Raw genomic sequence first — 25,092 nt, 5'->3', positions numbered from 1 at the left:
AAGTCACTTCACTGTTCCCAGTATTGGTGACAACACTTTAAGAAGGATGCTAATGAACTGGAAGACTATCCCTGTCATGTCCATCTGCCCCCACACTAACACCCCCATCTCACACCCCAAACGAAGCCACAACACATCAGAGTAATCTGAGGTATGAAAAACAGGTCAAAGGATTTCAGATTATCCAGCCTACTGTTTCTCAGACTTTCTGAAAGGACAAACTGTTTTTGTTTTGAAGCCACATTTGCTTCATGTAGCTTAAATTACCAAGAACTTAAGGAAGGATAAAACAACATGGTGAAATGGTAAATTCCATAGATTTGTACACTTTAATATATATATACACAGATATGTATATATATACATACATGTAACTGTTTTTCTGCATTGGTTTATTCCTTCCGCGGCTTGTTTCATTACACTCATTACTAAAGCAGTGCGATCCTATTTAAGCATCCCTGTGAGCCCCAACAGCACCAGAACTGAGCACAGGAAAATGCCAATGTGACTTATCACAGAAAATTCATTACATACGGATCCATTACTGTTTGCATGACATAAGGGTTGATCGTACTAGTAGGCTGTCAGCAACAGGTAAAAAAAGAATGGGAAAGCAACATTACTTTTATTTTTATTAAATCAAAAGAAATATAGGTATTGCTTGATGTGCTAATAGAGATCACAATTTTCCTGAAAAGAAATCACAAGAAGGAATTTCCTGTCTCATAATAAGAAACCTTATTTTTGAAGTGAACTAATCTCATGCCTAACTGAACTGAAACAGCTCTCTAAACTAGACACATTTCAGTAACATGCCTATACAGATTTGCTGCATTGTTTTAATAATACTGATTCAAAATCTGTATCATATATTTACCAGACAAATCAGCAACAGTATTGCTATCTCGGATAACCACTCCAGCCTGCACAAACAGCAGCCCAATCTTCTTCTTCATCTTCCTTCTTCCTCTGCTTACCACTGGAGTTACTCATTTTAACTAACTTTCCCATTCACCACTAGTAATTTCCTTCTCTCTTTTGTGATGCTCTAATTCTCAAAACGAAGTAAATTCTGTAACAATTACTCTCAAATCCTATTTTAAATGTTCTTGTACTTTGAATATTTCTGCTCTTATTTCAGATGTGGTGAACCCCTTGTACACTAGAAAGCTTGAAAAAATGGTCCTTTCAAAATTTTTAATTATACTACCAGCTAATAAAATCAAAGAAAATCCTCCACTCAATTATTTTTTTTTTTACAGAATCAAGTTGTATGAATCTAAGAAATGACTCTATGCCTTTTAAACATACAATGCGTTTGTTCTGCCTTCCCAAAGGATTTGCAAAAGGTTATGAAGATACATACATATCAGCTCTTAAAACTCAGCATTGATGACTGACACCAGGCCTGAAAGAATATTTATTTTAGGTCTCTTAATACAATAGTCAGACTTCAAAGATTATTTTTTTATTATAATTTTTATTTTATTTTATACCTGCATTAATTTCTTCACTGTCCTCCCCACCTTCCATTTTATAATGCTGTCTTTTACTTTGAGCTATCCAGGACACGCATGAGCGCATGAGTAACATCATTCTGCCTATACCCCATACATCGCTTACAAGCCACAAGTCTTTCTCTGCTGCCAGAAGTATGAAACACCCACATTTCACATTCCAAATGTTACCTATACAACTGCAAGAAACAGATAGTGCTTGGTACATTGAAAGCAGATTCTGCTATAAGGCTGGGTAACAGTCCAGGTTTCAAATCTAGTATTGCATAATTATGTGTCCATATAAAATCACAAGCAAAGGTTTGTTTTTATTAAGCCATTTCACTATCATGTTATCTTCATAATGTTATACTCATCTTTCAGACTTAATAACCATATATGTTGCAAGAAAAAGAACAAGTACTCCAGGCATTTTGTTGATGAAAAAAATTACAGAGCACCAGGTTCCCAAATAAATTCACATACAACACTTCAAAATGTAGCACAGATATTTAAAGAAACAGAAACTGCCTCTAATGTTACTGAGAGCAAAAAATCCTTCCCAACCTCACAAATACTTGGAACTGACACAGCAATCAAAAAAGCAGAACAAGGGGAAAAGGGAGGATGTAAAAAATAGAGAATGAATGAAGCTATGATTCTCCATTTGGATTTCAAGAAAATTTCCCAAGATGGAAAAACCCCAAAACAACAAAGCCAAGTAACACCCAGCATGTTTTTTCAACTTGACATAAGATTTAAAACTGTCTATTTTGTTCTCCCCTCACTCCTCCATATTTTACTTATAAAAACTCCCGTTACTCGTTATTCAAATTTTAGTATCTTTCATCCACCTAAAAAAAGAGTTAAGTTCTGAGTTATCAGAAATAAAGGGTTCAAACTCAGAACTTAACTTTGGTGGATGAAATAATCATTTTCCTAGTTTACCAGAACAGTCCCCTTCTGGATCCACTGAACTCAAAGGTGTATTTTTAGGGCTCCTTACGTTTGAATTGTACCTCTTACTTAACAAGTATGGATCAAAGGCTGTTAATTTTGGAAGAAAATTTAAGGAAAAGAAGTTATTGTGGAAGTAAGAACTCTCCCTAAGAAAAACTTTGAACTAAATAACCGAGGGATTTTTGTTCAGTTGTTTTTCTCTTATTTTTACAATGTGGACATTCATAATGTGTAATGAAATATTGTGAATATAAATAAAAGCCAGTCACAAATACACACAAACTAGTATGCGCTGTACATCCAGAAAAAAAGTGGAATGATCTGAAAGCAGCAGAAACGCAAGGAGCTCAAGCATATCACTGTGAGGGCAAAAAGAATGGTGTGACACACCTCACTGCAGCATTTCTGGAAGCATCTCTCTTCCCCTTTCATTTCCCGTGACACTATCAGCAGAAACTCTGACTGCTGAGCCCGGCCACAGCTGTACTGGGAACCTATACTGATAAGCTGAAATAACCAATCAAAGCAAAACACAAAAAGAAACCTTTGTAAAGCTGAAGTACATACCGTTATCCAAATTGTACAAGTAGCAGATGAGCTCAAACGTTCAGGTAACACTTACTCGCCACTAGAACAGGTTGCTATCAAGCTACAACTTTCATTTCAACTTAAAATTTACTGAGGCAGTTGCAAAGCCCTTTTTAATTTAAATGGAAGTTAAGAATTACTGATAAGAAGACAGAAAACTCCCCATATAACTGTGTTGTAGCCAACTACTCTGAAAAACAAACAAAGTTTGGTGCGTTATAAAAGTAACCATTATTTTCCTGTCATACATTGACAAGTGGAGAAGGCAGCATGGATATAAGACTGGAGGGTGTTATGTAAAGCAATATATAAAGCCTAGGTATTAAAGAGCTTCATCTTGTTGCAACTACTGGTAAAATACAGCTAAGGAAACATAAGAAGTCAATGAGAGGAAAAAACACTGAGTGGTCTAGATTAGTTTTAGAAAGAGTAATTTACAGAAGATCCAAGAAAATAACTGGAATGTAAAAAATTGTCTTGTTCCCACAAAAATCACCACCAAGAACACTGGCCAAACATCTAATAATTTAAAATTCAACCTCAGCTAAGTGTCTCAACCTCTTATTACAAAACATATTTTGCCTTAATAACACAGGGCAATTCCTAGCCTATTTAAAATGAAGCATAGCTTTTCAGTGCACTTTAGAGAGATTAGAACTTAATTTATATGTGAAGAGTTAGACAACAATTGCCTATTCTGAGTAAACTGCAGATTACGACAGATGAGAAGGCCCACGAATAGTAACTTTATCTATATCCTGCTATTGTGTGTGAATAATTTTGAAGACAGCAGTTAAACACCACCCTCTGCATACAGTGAACATACTTATGACTGCATTGTGGTGCCAGACTCAGGTTACATTAATCATTAAAACTTACATGATCAATGCTGCTGCTGTCTAAAGCATTTCTATTTAGTCACTTTGTATAGCCCACAGTTTTTTATTCTGTTGTACTGCCAAAATACTGGGTTTTTTCTGATTGCCTGAAGAGGCAACAACTGAAGCTAAAAATCCTCCACAAAATAACTCGGCAAAGTGGGGCAGCATAATTTTTGGTAATAGATTTTGGACTGGGACTAACACATAATTGTACTATTCTAGCAGAGCTTTCAAATGTGTTCTTTGGAAAAGGGCATCAATACATCTGCATTAGTGCACCAACAGGTCAGCACCTTCCACTCCTATTCAATAACCACATACAATCATATTTAACTATAAAATTTTGAAATGTTAAGCGTAAAAAAAACATTTTTTTCGAAACCAACCACTTGAGCATGTTATATGTGACTCAGAGCACAAGGACTCTTAATCTGTAAAAATATCACTCCTCTGAAAAAGCTGATGAGTCCATCTTTTTTCACATACAGAGCATGGTGTGTACCAGCCTAAAGACTGCCTCTGAAGGAAAGCATGCTGCTGAGCAGCATGGGCTTAGAAAAAATTACAGAAATGCTACAATGTTTGAAGGTATTAACAATAAACCTGTTTATGCACAATATTCTAATCCTGTTTCAAGTGAGTACAAAGGAGGGAATGGGCTACTGTGAGGTAATGAGACGCTAAGTATTATGAGATCATACAGCTGTTCTGTTTATCTACTTCAAACTATGTGTCTAAAAATATTCAACATGGGAGAGGGAGGAAGTAGGGAGACAGCTGGATGAAACAAGGATGTAATGTCCAAGAGAACCACTGGATGATTCCAGTTATAAAAGACATTATAATATGTCTTTCAGCAGTTGCACTGTCAAAGCAGTATTACTCCCAAATAAAATATCCTCGAAGGGTTAAGGATAGGTAAAAGATATGGTGTCATTTAAGCTGCTAAGAAGTAAAGGAGCTCTATTTGTAATGAAAGCTAGTTTCTCCTGACAAAGAAGAATCTTGGAAAACCCTTTTCCATGCACTAGCCAAAAAACACTAGTGTATTAAGTGAGTTTTTTTTCAGGGACTAAAACAACACTTAGCTTGTGACATGGCAAACAGACCTGGTAATACTTGAAGTGGAGTACTGAAGCATAAAAAGCTTGCTCTGTGCCTGTTTATTCTATTTGCTCATGACTGTCGCCACATTTCCAGCGCCTTACATATTTTGTCAAATTTAACAACATGTTCTCTTTCACCTTTGTGTCATAAACATTTCTTAAATGTTGCTTTGTTGTGTTATTACAGTGAGACTACACAGGATAATGGGCTTGTGCTTATTTCAATTTCTCCTATTGTAAGCATCAGACACTGAAAAAGGTGCTAGCAGATGAACACTTGTGTTTCAGAGTTAACAGACTCATTGCTCCAATGCAGTTTAAATACTCTGCTGGATTAGGAATGTGAAGGATAAAGCAGCTGTATAGTTCATTTCTTACTTACAGAAATTATCAAAGATAATAGATAGATCTTGCAATTTTACAGTGTGTTCTTGAATGTACACACAAAGCTATTTTTATGCACTGCAAAGAACAAGAACATTTACGTAGCTCACAGCTATCAAGCTTCATATCTACACAGGTAAAATCCACCCTCCTTTGTGTATCAGGTTTTTTTATCTGAAGAACCACTCTTTGGGCCTGTCAAACATTTATCTTCCAAGCTCATCTCTTTTACCCAGAGCTCTTCATATCTAACCTATCATCCACATAAACTTGAAGTTATTAGTTAATTCTGGTTGATTCACCCTTCAACTGCTCATGTGTAGACACTGAAGAATTACATTTCAGACATTGCAGATGTTTTTATAGAATGTCAGCAAAATTTACCTCCTGGAAAGCTGAATTTTTCTTTTGTTTTATGATAAATGAAAACACAAGAATCACATTTTAACTTCACTGTGTATGTTTATCCAAATTCTGAAAATGACTGAATAAAAAAAGATGCATGGAATTTAATTTATAGTCCTCTTTCACAAAAGGTACTTCACACTCATTTCTTAGAAGACTGTATTAACTATATCCCATAGGGATTTTTTACCTGTTCAAATTTCCAGCCATCGGACATTGTGGAAACCATTTGAGTGAGTTCCTCTTCCTGACACTGCAGCACTCTGTATACATGTTTGACTGGCACCTTCAAGAAGAAATATAAGATGCTCAATAGGGCATGGAATTCACTATGTTTGTGACTTGTCTGAAGTTGCCCTTACTCTCTCGAAATGGTAAGTAAGCAACACCACTTTGAACCCATCCAGAGCAATGAATAACTAGGGCCATTTTAGCTGAGACCTATAGTAAATGCTATCAGAGCACCCCTGCAATCCAACAACCTAGCTTAAAGAGAAATTTGTCAATAACAATGTAAGTTTGTAGTATCTCCATGAAGACTCAGCTACCAGGGAAGTTACCAGCTACCTGAGCAGCAGAGTTAATGAACAAACTTCATCATATTCACTTTCATGGAGAACACGAGCTGCTATGAGAAGAGGCAACCTTCTCAATCACAGAGCATTACAAATAAAGAAAGCAACTTTGCTACAAAAACATACGACAGGAACCAAACAGCATCTGTACGTATGCTGCATAAACGTACTGTATAAACAGCAGTTATACCATAGTTAGGCAACCTCATCATATTCAGAACATTTAAAAGTCAATGAGAAAGCTATGCTCTTCAAAAGTTGTTCTCTAACATAACTATTTCCAGAAATGGTATCATGACAAATTCTACTATTACTAAAGATTTTGGAACAATTACTTAGAATGTGTTCAGTTTTTGAAAGAGATCTGTGAAGTTTGTAAGCAGATTGGCAGGAGCCAGCATTTAAGAATATTAATCTTTGTATACTAGCGATTCCAGATCATCCAGTGATGGAGGCAGCCATTCAGCATCTTACTGGGGAAATCAGGAAATACATAAAAAAAACAAACGGAACCCAATCACTACTTGTCATAGAACAAATAATCAAAAGAACACAAGAAAACAGCCTCACCTGAGAGATTCTGCTGTCTCTTTCTCTGATTTTGTCCTTTACCAGTTTTATTAGAGATGTGATATTGTAGAATTCAGCCTCTTCCAGTACACCTAGAATGAAATCAGTTTTTGGGAAGACAGTATAACTAAAGACTACAGGCCAAAATCACCAACCAGTTCATAAGATTATCTTCTCAACAGCTACAGAAAATTATTTACTTTTCTCTATGATAAGGCAGTTCACCAACCTAACAATTCTGGCTTCTTTCCGGTACATGTAATTCAATGTTTGTCTCATTCTAAAAAATTGCCCTAAAAATATCCCAAAGAAAACTGATGCCATTTCACATACAAAACAAGACAAGAAACAAAAAAATGTGCACAGATACCATTCCATAGCAGACTACTAAGACTGCCATACCTCAGGCCCTGCCTCAGGCTGGAATGCAAAAGAGAAATTAAAATAATCCTACAGAAAAATCTCTGCAGCTGCTAGCAAGCATAATATTTTTCTTCCTGTCATTTGAGATCTTAGAGTCTGAAACAAAAGCTTGAAGATATATACTGCTTCTACTCACATGTTCAAGGCCTACCTGTTCTGCACATGCAGTATGCTTAACTGTGCTTAACTAATGCTCAACTAATTCACATGGAAATTATATTTCACACTATTTCCCCCTAGTATTGTTAAATTGTATTACTCTGATAAATTTCTTCAATATGCTATCAATACAGTTTTGTTACTGTATGTTCTAAAACAGTCATCCTCCATTAGGGTAAAATTGATACAAACTGGGAACAACAAGGGAGAAGCTGGGGACAGAATTCAGTCTTTAAAAGCATATTCCACACATCTGAACATGCCAGAACTTCACTTTTAGTTTGCTTTACATCTAAAGCTTGCTTCCTAGGCAGCATTCTTTTGCTTAAAGAGAACTAAACCCAAATATTTCACAGTTACATAGGAAAGATACAAGATAACACAATAAAAAGACATATCCCCTTGTCTGAATACTTATGTTCCAACTGAGAATGGGGGTTCTGAAATCAAGAATTGTACTCAAAATGGTCAAATAACCCCATTTATAAACTATATAAACTATAACTGCATGATACCTATCAGTTTTGCTTGAAACAGATAGAAATGCTTCACTGGTTAAGGTTTGCCATCTTGTTCTAAGTTAATTCTGGTGATTCAAAAGAAGTGAAAATAATAAGCAAGTAGCAAGCAAATGAGATATTTAAAGTTGTCTTACCTTCCTCAGCTAGGTCCTTGTTAATAACCAGTTTTCCGTGTCTGAGATAGTTCAGCACTGGCCCAAAGTAGGTTGGGTCTCTGTCTATTAAATAGGCACCTGTTTCATCCTAGATTAGAAAAACAAACAAACACAAACCAAACAAACAACCCAAAACAAAGGAAGAGAACACCAAAGCCCAAACCAAACAAACCAAAAACCTCACAATGATTTGAACATCCAAGTGGGAACTGCAAGCTAATATTCATCTTGCAGCAAGCAGGTGTGCAGATATAGTCACATCCCCCGAAAGCTGGATTTATTAAAGACAATAAAAGGAATTAAACAATATAACTGTCATGGTATCAGACTGATCAATCAAATCATCTAATACACAACTTCTCTTATTTGATCAATCCCCCTAACCCCTTATCAATGATTAACAACATTGTTAGCATGAAAGACCTAAGCAGTAAGTGAGAACACCAAAAGTTAAGGTTAAAAATAGCACTTAAAACCAGGAAATCTTGTTTGGGAGCCTGAAGTCAGAACAATGGCTACATTCTAGCGAGCTTCAAATACCAGTTTTTTCCTTTTTCTTTTTTTTTTTTTTTAATTAAAGGCAAACAAACCTAACTTTTTTTAACTTCAACACTTTGCTCTAAAAATATTTGCTTTTTGTCTTTGCTCAAATGTACGAATACTCACAGGGTACTAAGAACTGCTGTATAGCAAGCAAGGGCTATACATGCATCTTCTAAAAAAAAAAGTAGAAGATGCAATTCCTACCTATCTCATGCAGACAAGCGAAGTAATAGATGAAAACTAATGCTCAATTTACCAAACAGACTACAGCGTTTTCTGAATTGTGAAACAGTTCAGGAGATTCATCTGCAGAGCTGATATTCTTGACAAAGAGATAAAGAAGCAAAATTGGTAATTCCTATGTTATTTAGAATCAATGTGTGAACCTCTGCAATCAAGATAGTACCGACATATTTGTGCTGGCTGGAGATCTAAGGAAGATTCATAGAAAGATTTCTAACTGATCTACTGCTCCTTTCTACTATCAAGTGGGTTATTGACTGTATTAATCTATTAGTACATAAGGTTTGGTGCAATGGATATCCTACAGATATATTCTAGAGAGATGTGCCAGCACCCCAAATACCTTTTTACTTATTCTTATTTTTAATATTCTAGTAGTTTACAAGAGATACTAAAAAAATTATCATTACCAATACTACGGATCATACTCCCTCAAAACCATAGGTACTAGCAATAATTGCTAGTGAAAGAAAGAAACTCTACTGACTCAATTGTCTGCATTTGAACATTAATGCCTATATGGAAAAATCTGATTACTGAACTGTGATATCTGAAAGCTCTCCCTACTTAACAGTATGTAGAGTTCCTAAAATGTTTTCCTGGAAAAAAACATGGAGGATGTATTTTCAGGTACATAGATTTAGTTTCTGAATAACTGCACTTGTCCAACCAGGATTGGTAGAATGTAGAAAGACCACGACCTCAACTACAAAAGCCAAAACCCTTTCTATAATTACAATTAAATGCTTTACACACGTAGACACGGTGTCATTTCAGAAGAAGTGAAGGAGTGTATAATTTTGTATAATATTATCTGTTCAAGAAAATGCTAATATATTAAAATGTGCTGTCAGTTAACCTACACTCAGACTGGACAATGCTTGATGAAGTCTAATCACAGTTTCTTCTGATCTAAGCCCATTGTCTCACAAAAGCAAGACTAAGCATCAAAACCAGTAGACATGAAGGAGGCTAATTTTACTATTTAATCTATAAATATGTTTACATAACCAAAACACTTCAAGAATGTGCAATCTACAGATACAACCCAAAGAAATTAGAATAGCTGACAACTGTATGAATTATAGACTGAAAAGTATTATTCAAGTAAAGGAAAAGAAACCAGTGAGGTTGGAAAGGAAAATCCAAACCAGATTAAAAAAAAACCTGTTTTCAAGAAAAAAACCCCGTACTTAGTCATCATCTGAACTGCATTAAGAAACACAGGGCTTACAAAACTGGAAGTCTTCGGAGTTAGGAAAAACCAATCTCTAGAAATAATCTTCTTCATTAAGATGATTGTAATTTTTCACACTGCAGTGTCTTCTCACATCACCTTCTGAAGCAATACTGGTTGTCAGCTTTATACCACTTCAGAGACAGAGAGGTGAGTCACAGAAGCAAAGTCATTAAAAGCTCTAAACGAAATTTAAGTAACAATGGCTACTTCACTCCTTTCACAAAAGGCCTGAACTTTTTTATTTAAAGGCCTACATTATCTGACATTGTATTTTTCTGAGTTGATTTCTATATATGAAACAAGCTTCCAACAAAACCACAAAGGGAAGAAGCTATGTCAGCTCTTCTCTTTAAAATTCCACGTTATGTGAGGCCATGCACAAAAAAAAAAAAATCTCAGTAGTGTCATAGTTTACTGTGGAAGCCTTTCAGACAAGGTGGCTTGAAAAATAATAAAAAAATAAGGCACACAAAAGTCCTATAATTTTGGCTGTAATAGATTTTTTTTAAAACATTAGAAAATATCAACAGTTAAAGAACTCTGGCTAAATTCTAACAGTGTGCAAACCAAATTCTGTCAACAGGATTCACTTAAGCATCTAAATTCATGCAAAAGTTGCTTACCCAGAATACAGACTCAGAAAATATGCATTAATAAGAGGAGGATGTGTGTCTTGAACATTGACCTGACAGCTCAGATATGCTACACACTAGCACCAGGGAGCCAAGAATCAAGAGATGAACTGATCTGTAAAGAATATTGTAACCATATGCAAATAAGGCACAGGTGAGTGGCGCAAAAAATTTACCTCCTCAGCATCTTCCTATCGAAAATGACTTATCACTCCTCCTTTTGAGTGAGCTGCCTGAATATCCTTCAGTGTATGCTAAGCACTTCATGTTGAAATCACTAAGAAAGGCCGATTACACTAGATCTTTAAGGATATTTACATAAACATAAATTCCATACAAGCCGACACAGAAGCGTAGTCATCTGCTCTATCTAGAACTCTAAAAATACAGGTCATAAGTCTTTCAGAATATTATCAGGACTGTTTTCATCCACATGTACATGAAAACACACTGCATAATCACATGTAATTAGCTTTTTGACACTTTTTAATAAAAACTGTTTTATTGTAAGATAAAATAATAAATTGCAAACGTGATCCAATGTGAACTGGAAAATTAAAAGAGGTAGCTAGTTTGCATGTACATAACTAGCTTTAGTCTTGCTAGCTTAATTATTATGGGTTTTGATGTCCCAGCTATGCAATTTCCTCTGCTAACTAGTAAATTGTTTTCTTCTGCAAGTTTTGTAGAATGTAGATGTGTCAGTCATCTTCACTGACACAACTAGTGTAAGTATTTTGAAGCCATTTCCTAAACTTTGGGTGAATACCACAAATGTCAGATAAACCTATATTCTACTAAGGTTTCAAAGTTCTCTCTCTTTCAGATTATTTTATAGAAACAGGTGTTACTGTTTACCAGAACAGCAGGTAAAATTGGAAATAAAACAGAAATTCAACTTTCCTCTGTATTCAGTATAGTCATATCACCCCACACTTGGAGGTGTTTCCTGCAAATGCTGACATTCTTCATAAGAAAATTCAAAACAAATGCTTGTTGTCTTTGTGCATCCAACCCTAAACTGCTAGTTAATCACAGGATTGTTTGTATCTTTACCCAGTTCTACTTTTGCATTACATTCTTCTCTGAAGAGCTTTTTTCTTCATTGTCTGCAAGTTCTAGGCCGTTTTCATGCATATTTACAAGGACACCATTTAGAAGACAGCATTGCCTACATACAGTGAAGACTGCATTTGTTTGTTACCACTCTCCCACACTAATGTTTAGTTCAAGTTACAAACACCATGGAATTTTAAGAGGAAATCTAGTAACTTACTTTTAAATTTTCAATCACCTGGTTCAGCATACCAATGAAAAGTTAGTGTAGCTCCCAATTACATTCCTTTGAAAAATACTGACCAAAGCAACTAAATGATCATGTATTCCAGTTGCAAATGTTTTCACTTCCATCTTTATAGACTGAAGCTCAAAGGAATCATAATGAACACTTACCCTGATCTTAGTTTAAAACACACAAAGAACTCAATTTATTTATAACCTTTAGAAAGTAGCAGTGAAACCTAATCATTCCAATAAATAATTACTGTCAGTGTTAATATTATGGACTTTCTAACAAGGACATCTATCGTTTGACACTTTGCTAGCTGTATTTCACAATACCTTTGCTAGACTGAACAGATTTCTTGTCTATTAGATTTCTTGTCTCCATGTATATACCCTCTGGACTGAGAAGTCACTCCTTAAACTCCTTGCCATTAAAAAGTTTTGTTCTTTAAAACTTTTCACCAAATCATATTTCACCTTGTGATTAGTCACTGCTCTGCTGTGACCTTGAATTGTGGATGCTAGAATCCAGTACAGGATGCTAGAATCCAGCGTCACATACATATGCCTCCCTAGTCCTAATGCAATTCTTGGGGAGATTTAACAATCTCCCCAGGAACTGCATTAAAACTCTAGCTGAAATGTCATAAATTTATTTCCAATTAATTATCTTCATTGGGATCAATACTGGATCTGGATACACTCAAGTCATACCATCAAGCTCTTGGCTCAAGGTTGTATGCTTTAACAGGAATATTTTAATTTTATATAATTTTTAAATTTTACATCATTTACATATTCTGAGTTCTTATAAAGGCAGCAATATGCAGAGAAACAGTAGTATTTGGGACTAAATTTGGATTTATATATAATTGCCATCCCTATCATCTGTGCTTTTTAAATATTGAACTAGTGAATTTTTCACAAACCGTGTGGCCTAAAAACTTTGAGTGTCTGCAGACTAGTGGCACTTATCAAAACTACATCAGTAATACAACCCACCTGACAAGTCAGAAATCTCATAGACAAATGAAATGTATCTGTTACTTCTTAGAAAAATTACTACAATTTAGATATTTCTTAATGCTGACATTCAAGGTTGCACTACCAGGAAGACTTTGACTTTTCTGAAACACTCAGTGCTTGCATGCTTCCTTCTTTGACAGATTTGATGCCAACTTTAGAAAGGCATTAAAAATCAAGCATGAATACTACTGCCAAAACCTTATTACAAAAGTTTGACAATCTCCTTCTTAGCGGAAAGTTAAAAGAATGCTAGAACAGTTTGCAAACAAAAAACTGGTATATATCTAAAATAGGAAGATGCTGAAACAAGGAATATATGTACATTATTACCAGTAATGCAGTAAAAGCATTAAATTAAACAATGATGACAAGGTGAGCAAGGCTCTGCCTGTCTATTTTTATGTATTAATCTCTAAACCAAGATTTAAGTACCATGGAAAACAAATCTTATTCTGAACAGTAAATATGACCACTACAGCTCATTTATTTGCTGAAATCTGAAATGATTCTCAAACAGTTTTAAAGCTGAAAGTAACACTCTGAAACATACTAAATTCAGAGAGTCAATGTCACTATCCTAATCCATTCAACACTAGTTTGGCCACAGGGTGTGCCAAAGATTAATCTTTCTCCCATTACAAGTGGAAGCATACCTGACAGCAAGAGACAGACTGCCCGGTCCTACTCAACATTAGTACCTGAAGGCAGCTTAAAGGCCAACGTGCTACCTTTCTTGAAGCCTCGCAGTTCTTTACAGTGGGAAGCATTAAGGAACTCTTAAAATCACAGACTATCCTGAGTTGGAAGGGACCCACAAGGATGAAGTCTAACTCCTGGCCCTGCACAGCACAGTCCCAACACTCCTACCATGTGCCTGAGCTTTGTCAAGCTCATGGCTTAGCGTCATGACCATTCCCTGGGAAGCCTGTTCCAGTGTTCAATCTCTTTGGAAAGAACTTTTTCCTGATATCCAACATAAACCTCCCTGACACAGCTCCAAGCCGTTCCCTTTGACCCTGTCAGTAGTCACACAGAACAGAGATTGATACTGCTCCTCTAGAGGAACACGCAGACAGTGATGAGCCTTCCCTTGGCCTCCTCTTCTCCAGCTGAAGAAGCTAAGTGACTTCAGCCATTTCTCATATGGCTTCCCCTTCAGAAACTTTGTGTTCCTCCTTCAGATGCTCTCTAAGAGCCTTATATCCTTCTGATATTGTGGTGCCCAAAACTGGCTACAGGACTCAAAGTGAAGCCACATCCCAAAAAAGAGCAGAATGGGACAATGCTGGACAACAGAGCAGGACACAGCTGGCCATTCCATTTGCCAGAGCATATGGCAGTGCTTTATCTTTTACTTCGGAAGCATTAGAGGAATGCTTTCCTACTCTCTCCCAAGGAGACAGTTTACGTATCAGCAAGTCGCCTAAATATTTAAACTTAGTTTTATAGGTAAATTTAAGCTCTTCATAAAAAACTCAACCAAAACCAAAGACAATTACAAAACAACTCCCACACCACCACACTTCAACTTTTTTTCCTTCTAGCTCAGGAATATTACATTCTGTTGCCTAAGTGTTCAAATATCCTTTCTGGAAGTTATGCCTGAAAAAATGATGAAATTTACTAACCTCACTAAAAAAAAAAAAAACCTTCAAAATTTATATATAATAAGCAACTCCTTATTTTCAACCTGTTGGTTATAGGGTTATAAGCTGTTCCTTTCTTTTCCGTAACTTTTTTGTCCATGATGCTCCAAAATTTCTTTCAGAGCCAGCACTATATACTTTATACCCATTATTACATACCACACCACAAATAAAATCTTAATAACTTTCTTCCCCTACTAAAAATGAGTCAGAGTGAATACTAAAATATTCACCCACTACTTGCAATCTATGCAGAATATGCATTTTTCTTTAAGAATTGCTGAAAAGACAGAATGCTACGTCTAAGTGAAAATTATTATCAAAAGTACTTTGCTCTGCTTCTTGTAATTGAACAAGAGACTAATGACAGTGCAGAAATAACAAAACGTCAGTGCATGCAGATATTTCATGAAACCACTAAAACTGAACTCCGTCAAACAACGTAAAAATATTACACAAACGTACAAACGATACTGTGCTGTCTGCTGTATTTATGAGCAGTTTTGTATTCACGAGCCCAACTGCTTCGCACGACAGCACTCATTAAGCAACACTCTTCAGGAAGACTCCCTCCACGGCAGCAGAGTCGTTCCTGCCGCCCCTCACCGCGGCGCCGGGCCCCGCATTCCCTTCACGCCGGCGGCCGCCTAGGCAGGCGTCACAGCGGGACCAGGCACCATCCGCAGCGCACCCTCAGCGCGGCAGACGGGGAGCGGGCCCGGAGCGGGCGCGGCGGCGGGGGGAGCGGGCCCGAAGCGGGGAGCGGGCGCGGCGGGGCCGGCGCTCACCTTGTCAGAGTCCAGGTCGGGGTCGGCCTGGCAGAGGCGGAAGAGGAAGGACTTAGGGTCCCTGCAGAGCGTCTGTCGAGTGGTCAGGAAACAGGTGCCCCCAACGTTTAGCCTGACCCACTTGCCGGGCCCCGCGCCGGGCAGCGGCGCCGAGCTACACCGACGGCAGGGCCCGCCCGCGCCGAGGCCGCCAGCCGGGGGCACCGGGAACTCACAGTGGTTCTCCGCCGCCATCCTCACCACCGCCGGAAGGGGCCGCCCCGGCTGCCTGGCCCTCGGCGCACCGCCCACCGGAAGCGTCGGCTGGAACGGCGCCCTGCCCCTTCTCGCCCCTCGCCCGAGCGGCTCCGGCTTGGGGCCCCGGGAGCAGCCCTCACGTCTGCGACGGGGCCGCCGCCGGGCCAGAGGCCGCGGGCCCGTCTCTGTCCCATGCCCCCCGCCCCACAGCGGAAGGAAGAGGCGGAGGCCGCGCAGAACCCTACATGCCTTTATTACAGACTACCAAGCATAAGTGAAATCCATCATCCAGTCACTAACTACACATCTATAGCACAGAGATCTGTCGAGAGGAGAATAAACCGTCATTAAATTATGAGATATGATTAAATCATCGACCAATAGAAAATTTATATAATAAAGCCAGAAAAAAGGTGTAAAATATAGTTTACAATAATTATTCACATTCAAGGCTGTACATCAATACATACAACAGCATGGCCCCGAACATGAATTCAATCCAAATAATTCATATATTAGAATTTAAATAACACAGACTGAACTAGAGGCCAACAAGAGCCAGCAAATAACCTTAGAAGAATAAAAATACAAAAGTGTATATCATATCATTGCATTATTTGCTTCTGTTTTCACGAGTTCTTGGAGGAGGGGAGATTGTTTTGTGGTTTGTTGACGGAGGGTCAGGGGTTTTATTTCTTTGGGGTGGGTTTTTTCTTTTTTTCTGTACATCACAGTTACAGCTACAAACTAGGTAGAGCATATTACACATGTAACTGACTGCCAGCAACCTGAAAACAGCATACAACTACCAAAACTGGTTCCTAATTTTTCTCTTTTGTCAGATATAGTTTTCAGTTCTGCTACCATTGCGAACATTCACCATATCAAGTCAGTTAGTACATGGCCATAGGAAGCTTTGTCAAATGGCAATCATCTACATTCATGGCCCAGCTGATATGACAGATTTCTCTATTGACCAGGGACAGGACTTGAGGAAATTGTATTATGAAGCTGAGTCACAGGAGCTTTAGGTTAGGTGTCAGTAAAAGGTTTTTCACGCAGAGGGTGGCCAAACACTGGAACAGGCTCCCCAGGAAGCAGTCACACTATCAAGCCTGCCTGAGTTCAAGGTGTCTGGCACATGGTGGGATTGCTGGGGAGTCCTGTGCAGTGCCAAGAATTGGACTTGATGACCTTGATGGGTCCTTTCCAACTCAGTATATTCTCTTTACTCTAAAACCAGGCTATTGAGTGCTTAAGAACCTCTCCAACTGTTTGCTGCATAACAGTAATTTCTTCTATGAAAGAGGAAACATTCTGAAATTATCAGTCATAAACGAAAACATGCCATTTTGGATTACAGAACTACTTGTCTGTAGTAGCTGATCAATTGATCAACTGATAGACAATCTGCATCATGAGGCTTTGCAGGAGCACTTCCATTTGATTCACAAAACATTTCCATGAAGCATTACAGACATTCAGCAAAATTTCAGATATAAATACTGCATCTATTTGTGCCATTTACTAGCAGAAAGAATGATCAGAATCCATCCAGAGGCCACATCTTTAGGCAACTATTAATACACAAGTTCTCTCCTCAGCAAGGTGTTGAAATCAAATGCTTTGTCCACAGGCCAAATGAAGTAATTGTCTTGACTTTACTCAATCGTTCAGAAGAAAATGTACATGTGGAAAATTCCCATAATTCTTCAAAGTTCCCAGCACAAAAAATAATTGTATCAAGCACATTAAATTAAGCATCTTGAACTATGAAAGCTGATTAGAATAATCACATCTTTGTTTCAATCCACAATTCTTTTCAGACTTATATATAGCAGATACTTCACAATCATATCACATCAGAAGGAGAAAAGTAGAGCACAGTACTGATAATTTGATCTTTTCAGTACTTAAGTACCTAGCAAATGGAATCCTAATAGGCAATATTAGTCTGCTAGCAATGCCTCAACATCACATCTGAAGTAACTCTTTCTTAATACAAAACCTTTACAAAACTGGACTTAAAGGCAAATGGTAACAAACTAATTTCTCAGTTTATTAAAGTAGTTCTAAGCTTCTTGTGACTGGGCAGTAGTACTTCATCCTTTTTTAAGCTCCACACCACAGAAAAAGATGGAATAAATACCTTTCTGAAGTTCAAATACCAAGCAAAGCAAAATTACAACATTATTGACCAGATTCTTCATAAATGATCAACAACTGTTGAAATTTCAAGAGATGGAATGAATCAACAGATTTGGTTTTCAGTAGGTCTGCAGTAAGAAGAAGAGTCTTCAAGTACCTAATTTTTTTTTCTCCTTTAAACCGCTTGGATTAAAAGCAGAAAAATCACCTGGCCTATGTGCAGCTCTGAAGAACCTCCTTTGCACATTTCATTCCATGAACTCCCATGAACCACAGGAGTGATCTTCAGGACAAAGACCTGATTCTACCCCACATCAGGTATAAGCATTTTAAATGGGTACCAGCCCTTCGTAGTATGTATGCAGCACCTTTCAACACACATTTAAGTGGACAAACTAGTAAAACATACTTGAATCCAAAATTACTTTGTGATGCCTTACTCTATACTCTTGTCACCTTTCAAACCCACAGATTCTACACATAGTCCAAGAAATAGAAATACCTCTCCCAGGAAAGTTCTAGTTCCTTCCCAAAAAAGCAGTAGCTAAGTAAGACTGGATTAGGAATACTGAAGCTCTAAGTGGAGTGATGCCTGTAAGAGATGCTTACAGTTTTCCAATAATAGCACTGTCAATTTAAAAAAAAAAAAAAAAAAAAGGATTTATAGAATGCAGACATCAGCCTTCCAGATACCTTCTTGACAGCTTACTGCTACCAAGATCTACAAGGCTGGCTGAAAGCTTTTGGTGGGCAGGATGAAAGCCTACTGAGAGAAGATTTTCAAGGTGTGAAAAAACACAATTAATTTGCTGTGGTAAAATGACTAAAAATCTAAATATTACAGAAAACATGTTTAAGCACATCTAGATCTCCACCTAGTTAACAGGCCAATGAAGGTCATTTTGCCAGACTTTTTATGTGAGGCCAAGTTTTGTCACACTGAACAGTAGTGGCACTGTGAATCCCCATCACTGCCAAACTCTCCTGTACGAAGTTGGGAATACACCTGTCTAGATCTCAATAGCAGAGACTAAATCCAAAAGTGGTAGGGTTGTCTCCAGTGGACACAATACATGGCCGAAATTTGGCAGCTGGAGAACAAATGGATAGCACTGCAACAGACTTAAAATACATGTCATCTTGGATAGAACAGCACATATAGCTTGCTACAGATGCAGATCAAAGGTACAGTGTGCTATTCAAATTTGAGTGACAAGGGGTATATTTTGTATGTGATGGAATTTCTCATGATGAAAAGGGAACAACACTCTTATGTCTTCCTAAGCCATTTACAGGACCCCTTCTCCCCCTTAATACCAGACACAGTAAGCCAGGGATTTGCTTCTCTCAGGTTTCCGTATGTGATGGGATAAGGATGACTACAGGAATGCAGTTGCTCCAAAAGAAAAGGCAACTGCACTGCACTGTCTCTTTTAAAGAATGGAAAAGCTGAACTGCCATCAAGTTCAACCACATAACACAGTTTTTAAGAGATCAATAATAAATCTCCTTCACCCTCTACAAGGAAATATTCAACATTCATGTGTCTTTTGAGAAATCTTATAAGCCATTGTTCTTAAAATACTGCTTCTAGAGAATAGTAGCCTATGAGTTTTTTCAACATTGTAGAGAAACCTTTCTTTGGTGGAAGGAAAATCACATAGTATGACAACTCAAAATGCAATGTAATGGTATATGTAATGAGTGAATAAATAGGTGTGATGTTTATACTGCTTTTAAAAAAAAGAAAGAATGCCTTTGTCCAGACCTAGGTCATTCTCTTCTGCAAGGTTTAGGAACACAAGCATGTAGAAAATACCACTGGGGAAGTTTTTTTTTAGCACACAGGAAGTTGTGTCGTTGTAACATGACAAGAAATGTTTGACCACAAAAAACAGCCATAATTTGAAGAGGATAAAGGAGATCGATATTTTCATTTTATAGATATGCTTTAAGTACCATATATTTTTCCCTTTGTATCAGTATTTGCCTTTGATTTTCTCACCAGATTACTTCATTATCTGTATTTCAATTCCTTACATTTTTCCAGAGTTCCTGAATGTTTGGCCAAGGACCAAAACCAGAATTGACATCTCATTACACAATGAGACCAATAAAAAGTCAAGTAATCAATTGTACAAAGTTTTCACATTTCCTTCTCTACCCAAGAAAACAGGTTGGCCCCACTAAAATGCACAACACATGCATACCCTGGAAAGAAAGCTTCCTGCCCTCATCTGCTGAAAAGGTGAAAAACTATCTACTATATCAATAGTAGCCTTTTTTCCCCCCATACTAACTAGTTTCTCTTTTAGTTAGCATTAGTTAAAAGCATGCTGGTAAGTTTATTGTCCCTTGATTAATCACATATATGACTTATATTAAAATTTAAACTTAATGTTTGAAAGACTTCAGAAGCCAACATTTCAATTTTATAAATTTCAGTGCTATGTTCAGCATTTTCTCTCTCAAAAGCTTTATCACTGGAGCCGGTCTGCCAGACCAACACATCTGATTCATTCACATAATAACTATAGTACCACACAAATCCTGCAACCAGAACTATGTTAGGAATTACACAAGGGTGCAACCAACCTGGCTATAAATGCCATATACCAATAAGCTGGGGGACTGTGAGGAAAGGAAGAGAAAACAAAGAGGTGGTACTTAGAAGAGGCATATAAAAGCTCCCTGATGAAACACAGTTTAATGATAATCTGAGAGTCACAGAAAACTCCAGCCCCATAAAATGCAAGGCTGGTACATGATTCGGCATGTGTGCGTGTGGATTGGTTTTAACTCATCTTAAGTGAAGCTGGTAATGCAAGGTCTATCCACTAGTCTGCAGCAGAAACAGAACTGAAGTGCACAAAAGCAAGATCTTCACAGCAATGATATGCAAGTGGAAGCCTCAACAGAAGCACAAAGAGCGAGCAAAGCAACCCTGAATTCCATTAGGTTTTTGCTTTTCTTCCTTTTTTTTTTCTTCTTAAAAAAAAAAACCCAAACCACTGCCCCCCCCAAAAAAAACAAAAGAAAAAAACCCAAAAAAACACACAAACAAACAAAACAACAAAAAAACCTCCCCCCCCCAAAAAAAAACCCAAACAAAAGAAGAAAACCAAAAGCAAAATGCAAAAAAAAACCCCAAAAAACCAAAAAAAAAAACCCAAAACCAAGAACATTTCAGACGTATGCTTCCCCTTGAGATGGTAATAGGTGGGTTGAAAAGATTCCTCTGATCGGCTGCACACGGAGTTCTAGCAGCAAGTAGGGAAACTGGGAAATTTTGGATGAGCTTTACTATTTTGCAGCATTCTGGTGGTATCTGTGCCGCCAAACTTCATGTATCTTTTTGCACCATTTATGAGCATTCCCACTTGGGTCCATCAGGTAATATGTCCTGTTTGGCTATAAGTGAACAACATTTTAATGATTACTCCAAACATAGTTTAACCAAAAAGCAGTAGTAATTCTGCACCTACCAATAAAATAATTACTCAGAATTAGCTCGTTAACTTTCTGAAAGTTAAATTCAATTACAGCTATATAACATTATGTATTACTGATTAACCATTATAAGCAGTCAACTGACAATATATTATGCACTTCTCATGATTCACTACATACAAGAAGGGCTAAATGTTAAGTCATTAAGAACATCCTTCAAAGCCCAAAATCCACTTACGGCTAATTTAAACACTAATAATTAAAATACAGTTGCATTTTTGTGATAAACATGTATGTCAGAATGAGATTTTTTGTAATTTTTTGTTTTATTATTATTCTGTTTTGTCCGGGGGTGTGGATTTTGTGCTTTTTTTGTTGGTTGACTTTGTTCAGATTTTTGTTTAGTTTTGTTTTAAATTAGGACTATGAAATTTTGTATCAAAAAAACCTATACTTTCTTCAGAAAAATCTTTTTGATAACTTACAGAAATAGCCCAAGGACCTTAGAGCAATATACAAAAAAAATTCAAAAAATAAACTTACTGTGTGAACAAAAAATGTCTTAAAATTCTTGGCTTCAGGACGCAACTCTAAAGACCATGGAATTTCTCCTTTTAGAACTTTGTTGACAGGATCCACATAATACAGGTGGGGCCCTTCCGTAAGCAGCAATTGGCGCCGACGTGCAAACAATCCCTAACAAGAAAAGTAGAAGTAGCAATGCAAAAACAAACAAACAAATCCCAGCAAAATCCATGAGGGAATTAAAAATGTAAATTTAGACATCTCTGAACTAAACAACAGAGGCAGGATAAAACCAGCTCAGTGCTAGGATGGTATATTTGGGTTCGGGGGCTGTCTTTAATTTTACTTTACCTATTTGACCTCACTCCTTTTTTAGGGTGTTGCAGTGCATTATTCTACTACATGACGAAACACAAGTACTATTTTAGGAAAGTATCTTCAAGTTCTAGCAAAACCTGAAACACCAGGTGGCACAGAGTGAAGCAGAATCTATTTCTCAAAGAAATCAATAGTCATGATTTTGTAGAAAAGACTACGAAGAAGCAGGTATTAACTTAGATGAAAGAGAACCTTCTTTCCACTAAAGCTGATGGAGACTATCTGTAGCTGATTCTGTAAGCTGCTGAAATTAACACTTAAAGCTGTTCTAACATCACCTCTGCCTCTTTCAGGATAAAGGCACAAAGTCAGATCCAGGAAAAAAAGCACAGTTGAGAACAACACTGATAATTTTTTGGTACTTTTGGTTCAAATCACATTCAGATATGCGTCAAGAAAGTGTTTATTAGATTATATCAGACTGGGAGGAAGAGGACAAGCAAATCTCATTTGCTGCAATCTCAAAATGAAAGCAACAATAGCAGATTTACTTAGGCTTTTCCATGAAATCAAGAGCACATTACTAAATCAAGAAAAAAAAAATCAATCTACTCACAAGAAAACACTGATATTTTAGAAATAACTTGTTTATAGGTGACAAATTGTTTAAACAAGGAAGCTTAAAAACAAGCTGCTTATCTGTGCTGCAGCTGTGCAAAAATTTGACGGCTCAGTCTTGTTACAGGAAATTAAGAAAAGCCCTTACCTTTCTTTTGTCCACTGGACCCATTTTTAGGATTAAGTTATTTTCTACAAACTGATGCCTTAGAAAAAGAAAATAACTATTACTCCGGAAGTAATTCTTTCACAGAAACAGCTATAATGATCAAGTAGTTTTTCACGTCACTCCCTAGCATGTCTTTTTCCATGAGAGTCCTGAACAACTTTAGTACGTGAGTTTTGGACTCTTCCTTAGCCCAGACCAGTGAGTTTTTTCTAAAATTTAACAGGGGGTAAAAAACCCAACCAACCAAAATCAAAACCAAACAAAAAACCAAAACGAAACAGAAGAACCTAAACCAAACAAAAACCAACAACCCAAACAAACCAACCAATCAAAAAAAAAAAACCCTTAGCGCCCCCCCGCCCCTTCCCACCAAGGAACAACAGCAACGACAAAAATTCACACGAGAGACTTCTCTAAAGAGTGAAAAGAAATGCTGTTCGTAGTCTGGAGGCATTTTGGTTAGATATCCACAGAATATTATCATGCAAAAAATTCCAACAACTTATGGCATCTGTAAAAAAGGAGGAACCTCTTCTAGTTTAGGACTGTAGTGCAAAGACTCTGCAGCACTGGATAGCATCATTCTGCCTATCTTATAAATACACTCTACATCATCTTCTAGACCTTGTAAATTTTAGAAATATAATATTAGGGTTTTGCTGCTATTGCTTTAAAAATAGAAGCCAAGAAAAATCTAGTTGCTAATTGTTTACTTGAAAATACTAAGATTGACAAATATTAATTTGAATCAAAATCACTTATTTTCCAGGATTCTTTATTGCTGTGCAAGTTATTTAGCTACATCCAAAGATCCTACCAAGGATTTCCACCAGCTTGTTTTGCCAGAAGTAACCTCTTTTCGTCTTCAGAAAACTGTAAATCCAGCTCAAAAGAATTGTTGTCAAGATCATGAATATACTGCTCAATATTTCCTCCTGATGTCTGTGGTGTACTTGTCTCTGCAGCAGACAGTGAATGGGAAGAGGCAGAACTAGAAACTTGCATGCAACCGAACTGACTCAGGAGATTGTCATACTAAAGGAGGAAAAAAAATGAAGTAATTAAATGTCTTTTATTAAAAAGCTTATTTTGCACTAATCTGTGGCTTTTAATTTAAGCATGCTTTAATTTATTTTGCTTTTGGGCCAAATCCCAGCTTACTCCCTACAGATCAGCAGGATTCTATGCAAAAAAGTATGATTGATCAAAAGCAAGCCAGCCTTAAATACTTACTTTATCAGAAAACAAATGCTGATTTAAGTAAAAATTTAACCAGCAACATTTATTACATTCTTAAAAATTAAAATATAACTAATTCATAGTTTCAGTAAAAATATTTATATTAGTATTTATATTATTTCTTTATATTGGTATTCAATATTTATGCTATAATGGAAGTCTCAGGCAGCATCAGAGCTCAATACAGCAGTAGACAAACATACATTTCCATAACAGTCTTCATCATCCTCTGACATAGCAGGTAAATATGCTGTAAGTTTAGGGGGTGTCTGAAGATGTAGGTTCTCCCACACAATGGATTCAAAGAAGGGGTGAGCCTTAAGAGGTCCATATCCTCCCATTTCTTCACAACCTAATCGGTTGGTAGCATCTAGAACCTAAGCAAATTAAAATTAAGTTAAGCTGCATAAAATAATGAGAAAAGGCAAGCATTATTCACATTTGCAATGCACCACGTGAAAATATAAAATCAGTCTGTCACCCTGCCCTAAGCATACATACCTATACTATAAGGAGGTTGTTTATAATAAAAGATGCTATTTGTCACTATGTTTTGTCAACAACATTATGTATTAGATCAGCTCACAGATCTAAGGATAGGAGCACTTCTTTAAGTTGACACAATTTTTTGGTTTTGCTTCTTTGTAAAGACTGAAACAAACATACAGAGAAGGTCTGATGAAGCACACCTCCTTTTAAGTTTAGTCCACCATCACATTCTAGTGATACAGGAAGCTGCGGAAACTACAGGTGGTGTTAAACA

At 37.1% G+C, this 25,092-nt stretch overlaps 2 protein-coding genes across 6 annotated transcripts in view; both read right to left on the bottom strand.

Moving 5' to 3' along the window:
* Positions 1-15,945, bottom strand: part of KCTD5 (potassium channel tetramerization domain containing 5) — a 32,136-nt gene extending 16,191 nt beyond the window's left edge. Inside the window, exons 1-5 of one of the 2 annotated variants that reach the window (XM_064726040.1) lie at positions 15,626-15,945; positions 8,203-8,311; positions 6,966-7,057; positions 6,011-6,106; positions 2,847-2,963 (exon numbers count right to left, since the gene is read on the bottom strand). In XM_064726040.1, the coding sequence (XP_064582110.1) occupies positions 2,847-2,963; positions 6,011-6,106; positions 6,966-7,057; positions 8,203-8,311; positions 15,626-15,859 (648 nt within the window). In that variant the 5' untranslated portion in view covers positions 15,860-15,945. The remainder of the gene's footprint in view (positions 1-2,846; positions 2,964-6,010; positions 6,107-6,965; positions 7,058-8,202; positions 8,312-15,625) is intronic. The other variant, XM_064726041.1, reaches the window with a different exon arrangement.
* A 153-nt stretch (positions 15,946-16,098) lies between these two features.
* PDPK1 (3-phosphoinositide dependent protein kinase 1) overlaps positions 16,099-25,092 on the bottom strand; it is a 31,513-nt gene continuing 22,519 nt past the window's right edge. For all 4 annotated transcript variants that reach the window (XM_064726039.1, XM_064726036.1, XM_064726037.1 and 1 more), the window contains 5 exons: positions 24,533-24,706; positions 23,908-24,125; positions 23,070-23,127; positions 22,004-22,156; positions 16,099-21,421 (listed from right to left, as the gene is read on the bottom strand). In XM_064726039.1, coding sequence (XP_064582109.1) covers positions 21,314-21,421; positions 22,004-22,156; positions 23,070-23,127; positions 23,908-24,125; positions 24,533-24,706 — 711 coding nt within the window. In that variant the 3' untranslated portion in view covers positions 16,099-21,313. The remainder of the gene's footprint in view (positions 21,422-22,003; positions 22,157-23,069; positions 23,128-23,907; positions 24,126-24,532; positions 24,707-25,092) is intronic.

This window comes from Zonotrichia leucophrys, chromosome 14 (assembly GCF_028769735.1).
Source record: "Zonotrichia leucophrys gambelii isolate GWCS_2022_RI chromosome 14, RI_Zleu_2.0, whole genome shotgun sequence".
Lineage (NCBI taxonomy): Eukaryota > Metazoa > Chordata > Aves > Passeriformes > Passerellidae > Zonotrichia > Zonotrichia leucophrys.
The sequence above is the reverse complement of the archived record's forward strand: the minus strand, read 5'-3'. Positions and strand labels throughout refer to the sequence as shown.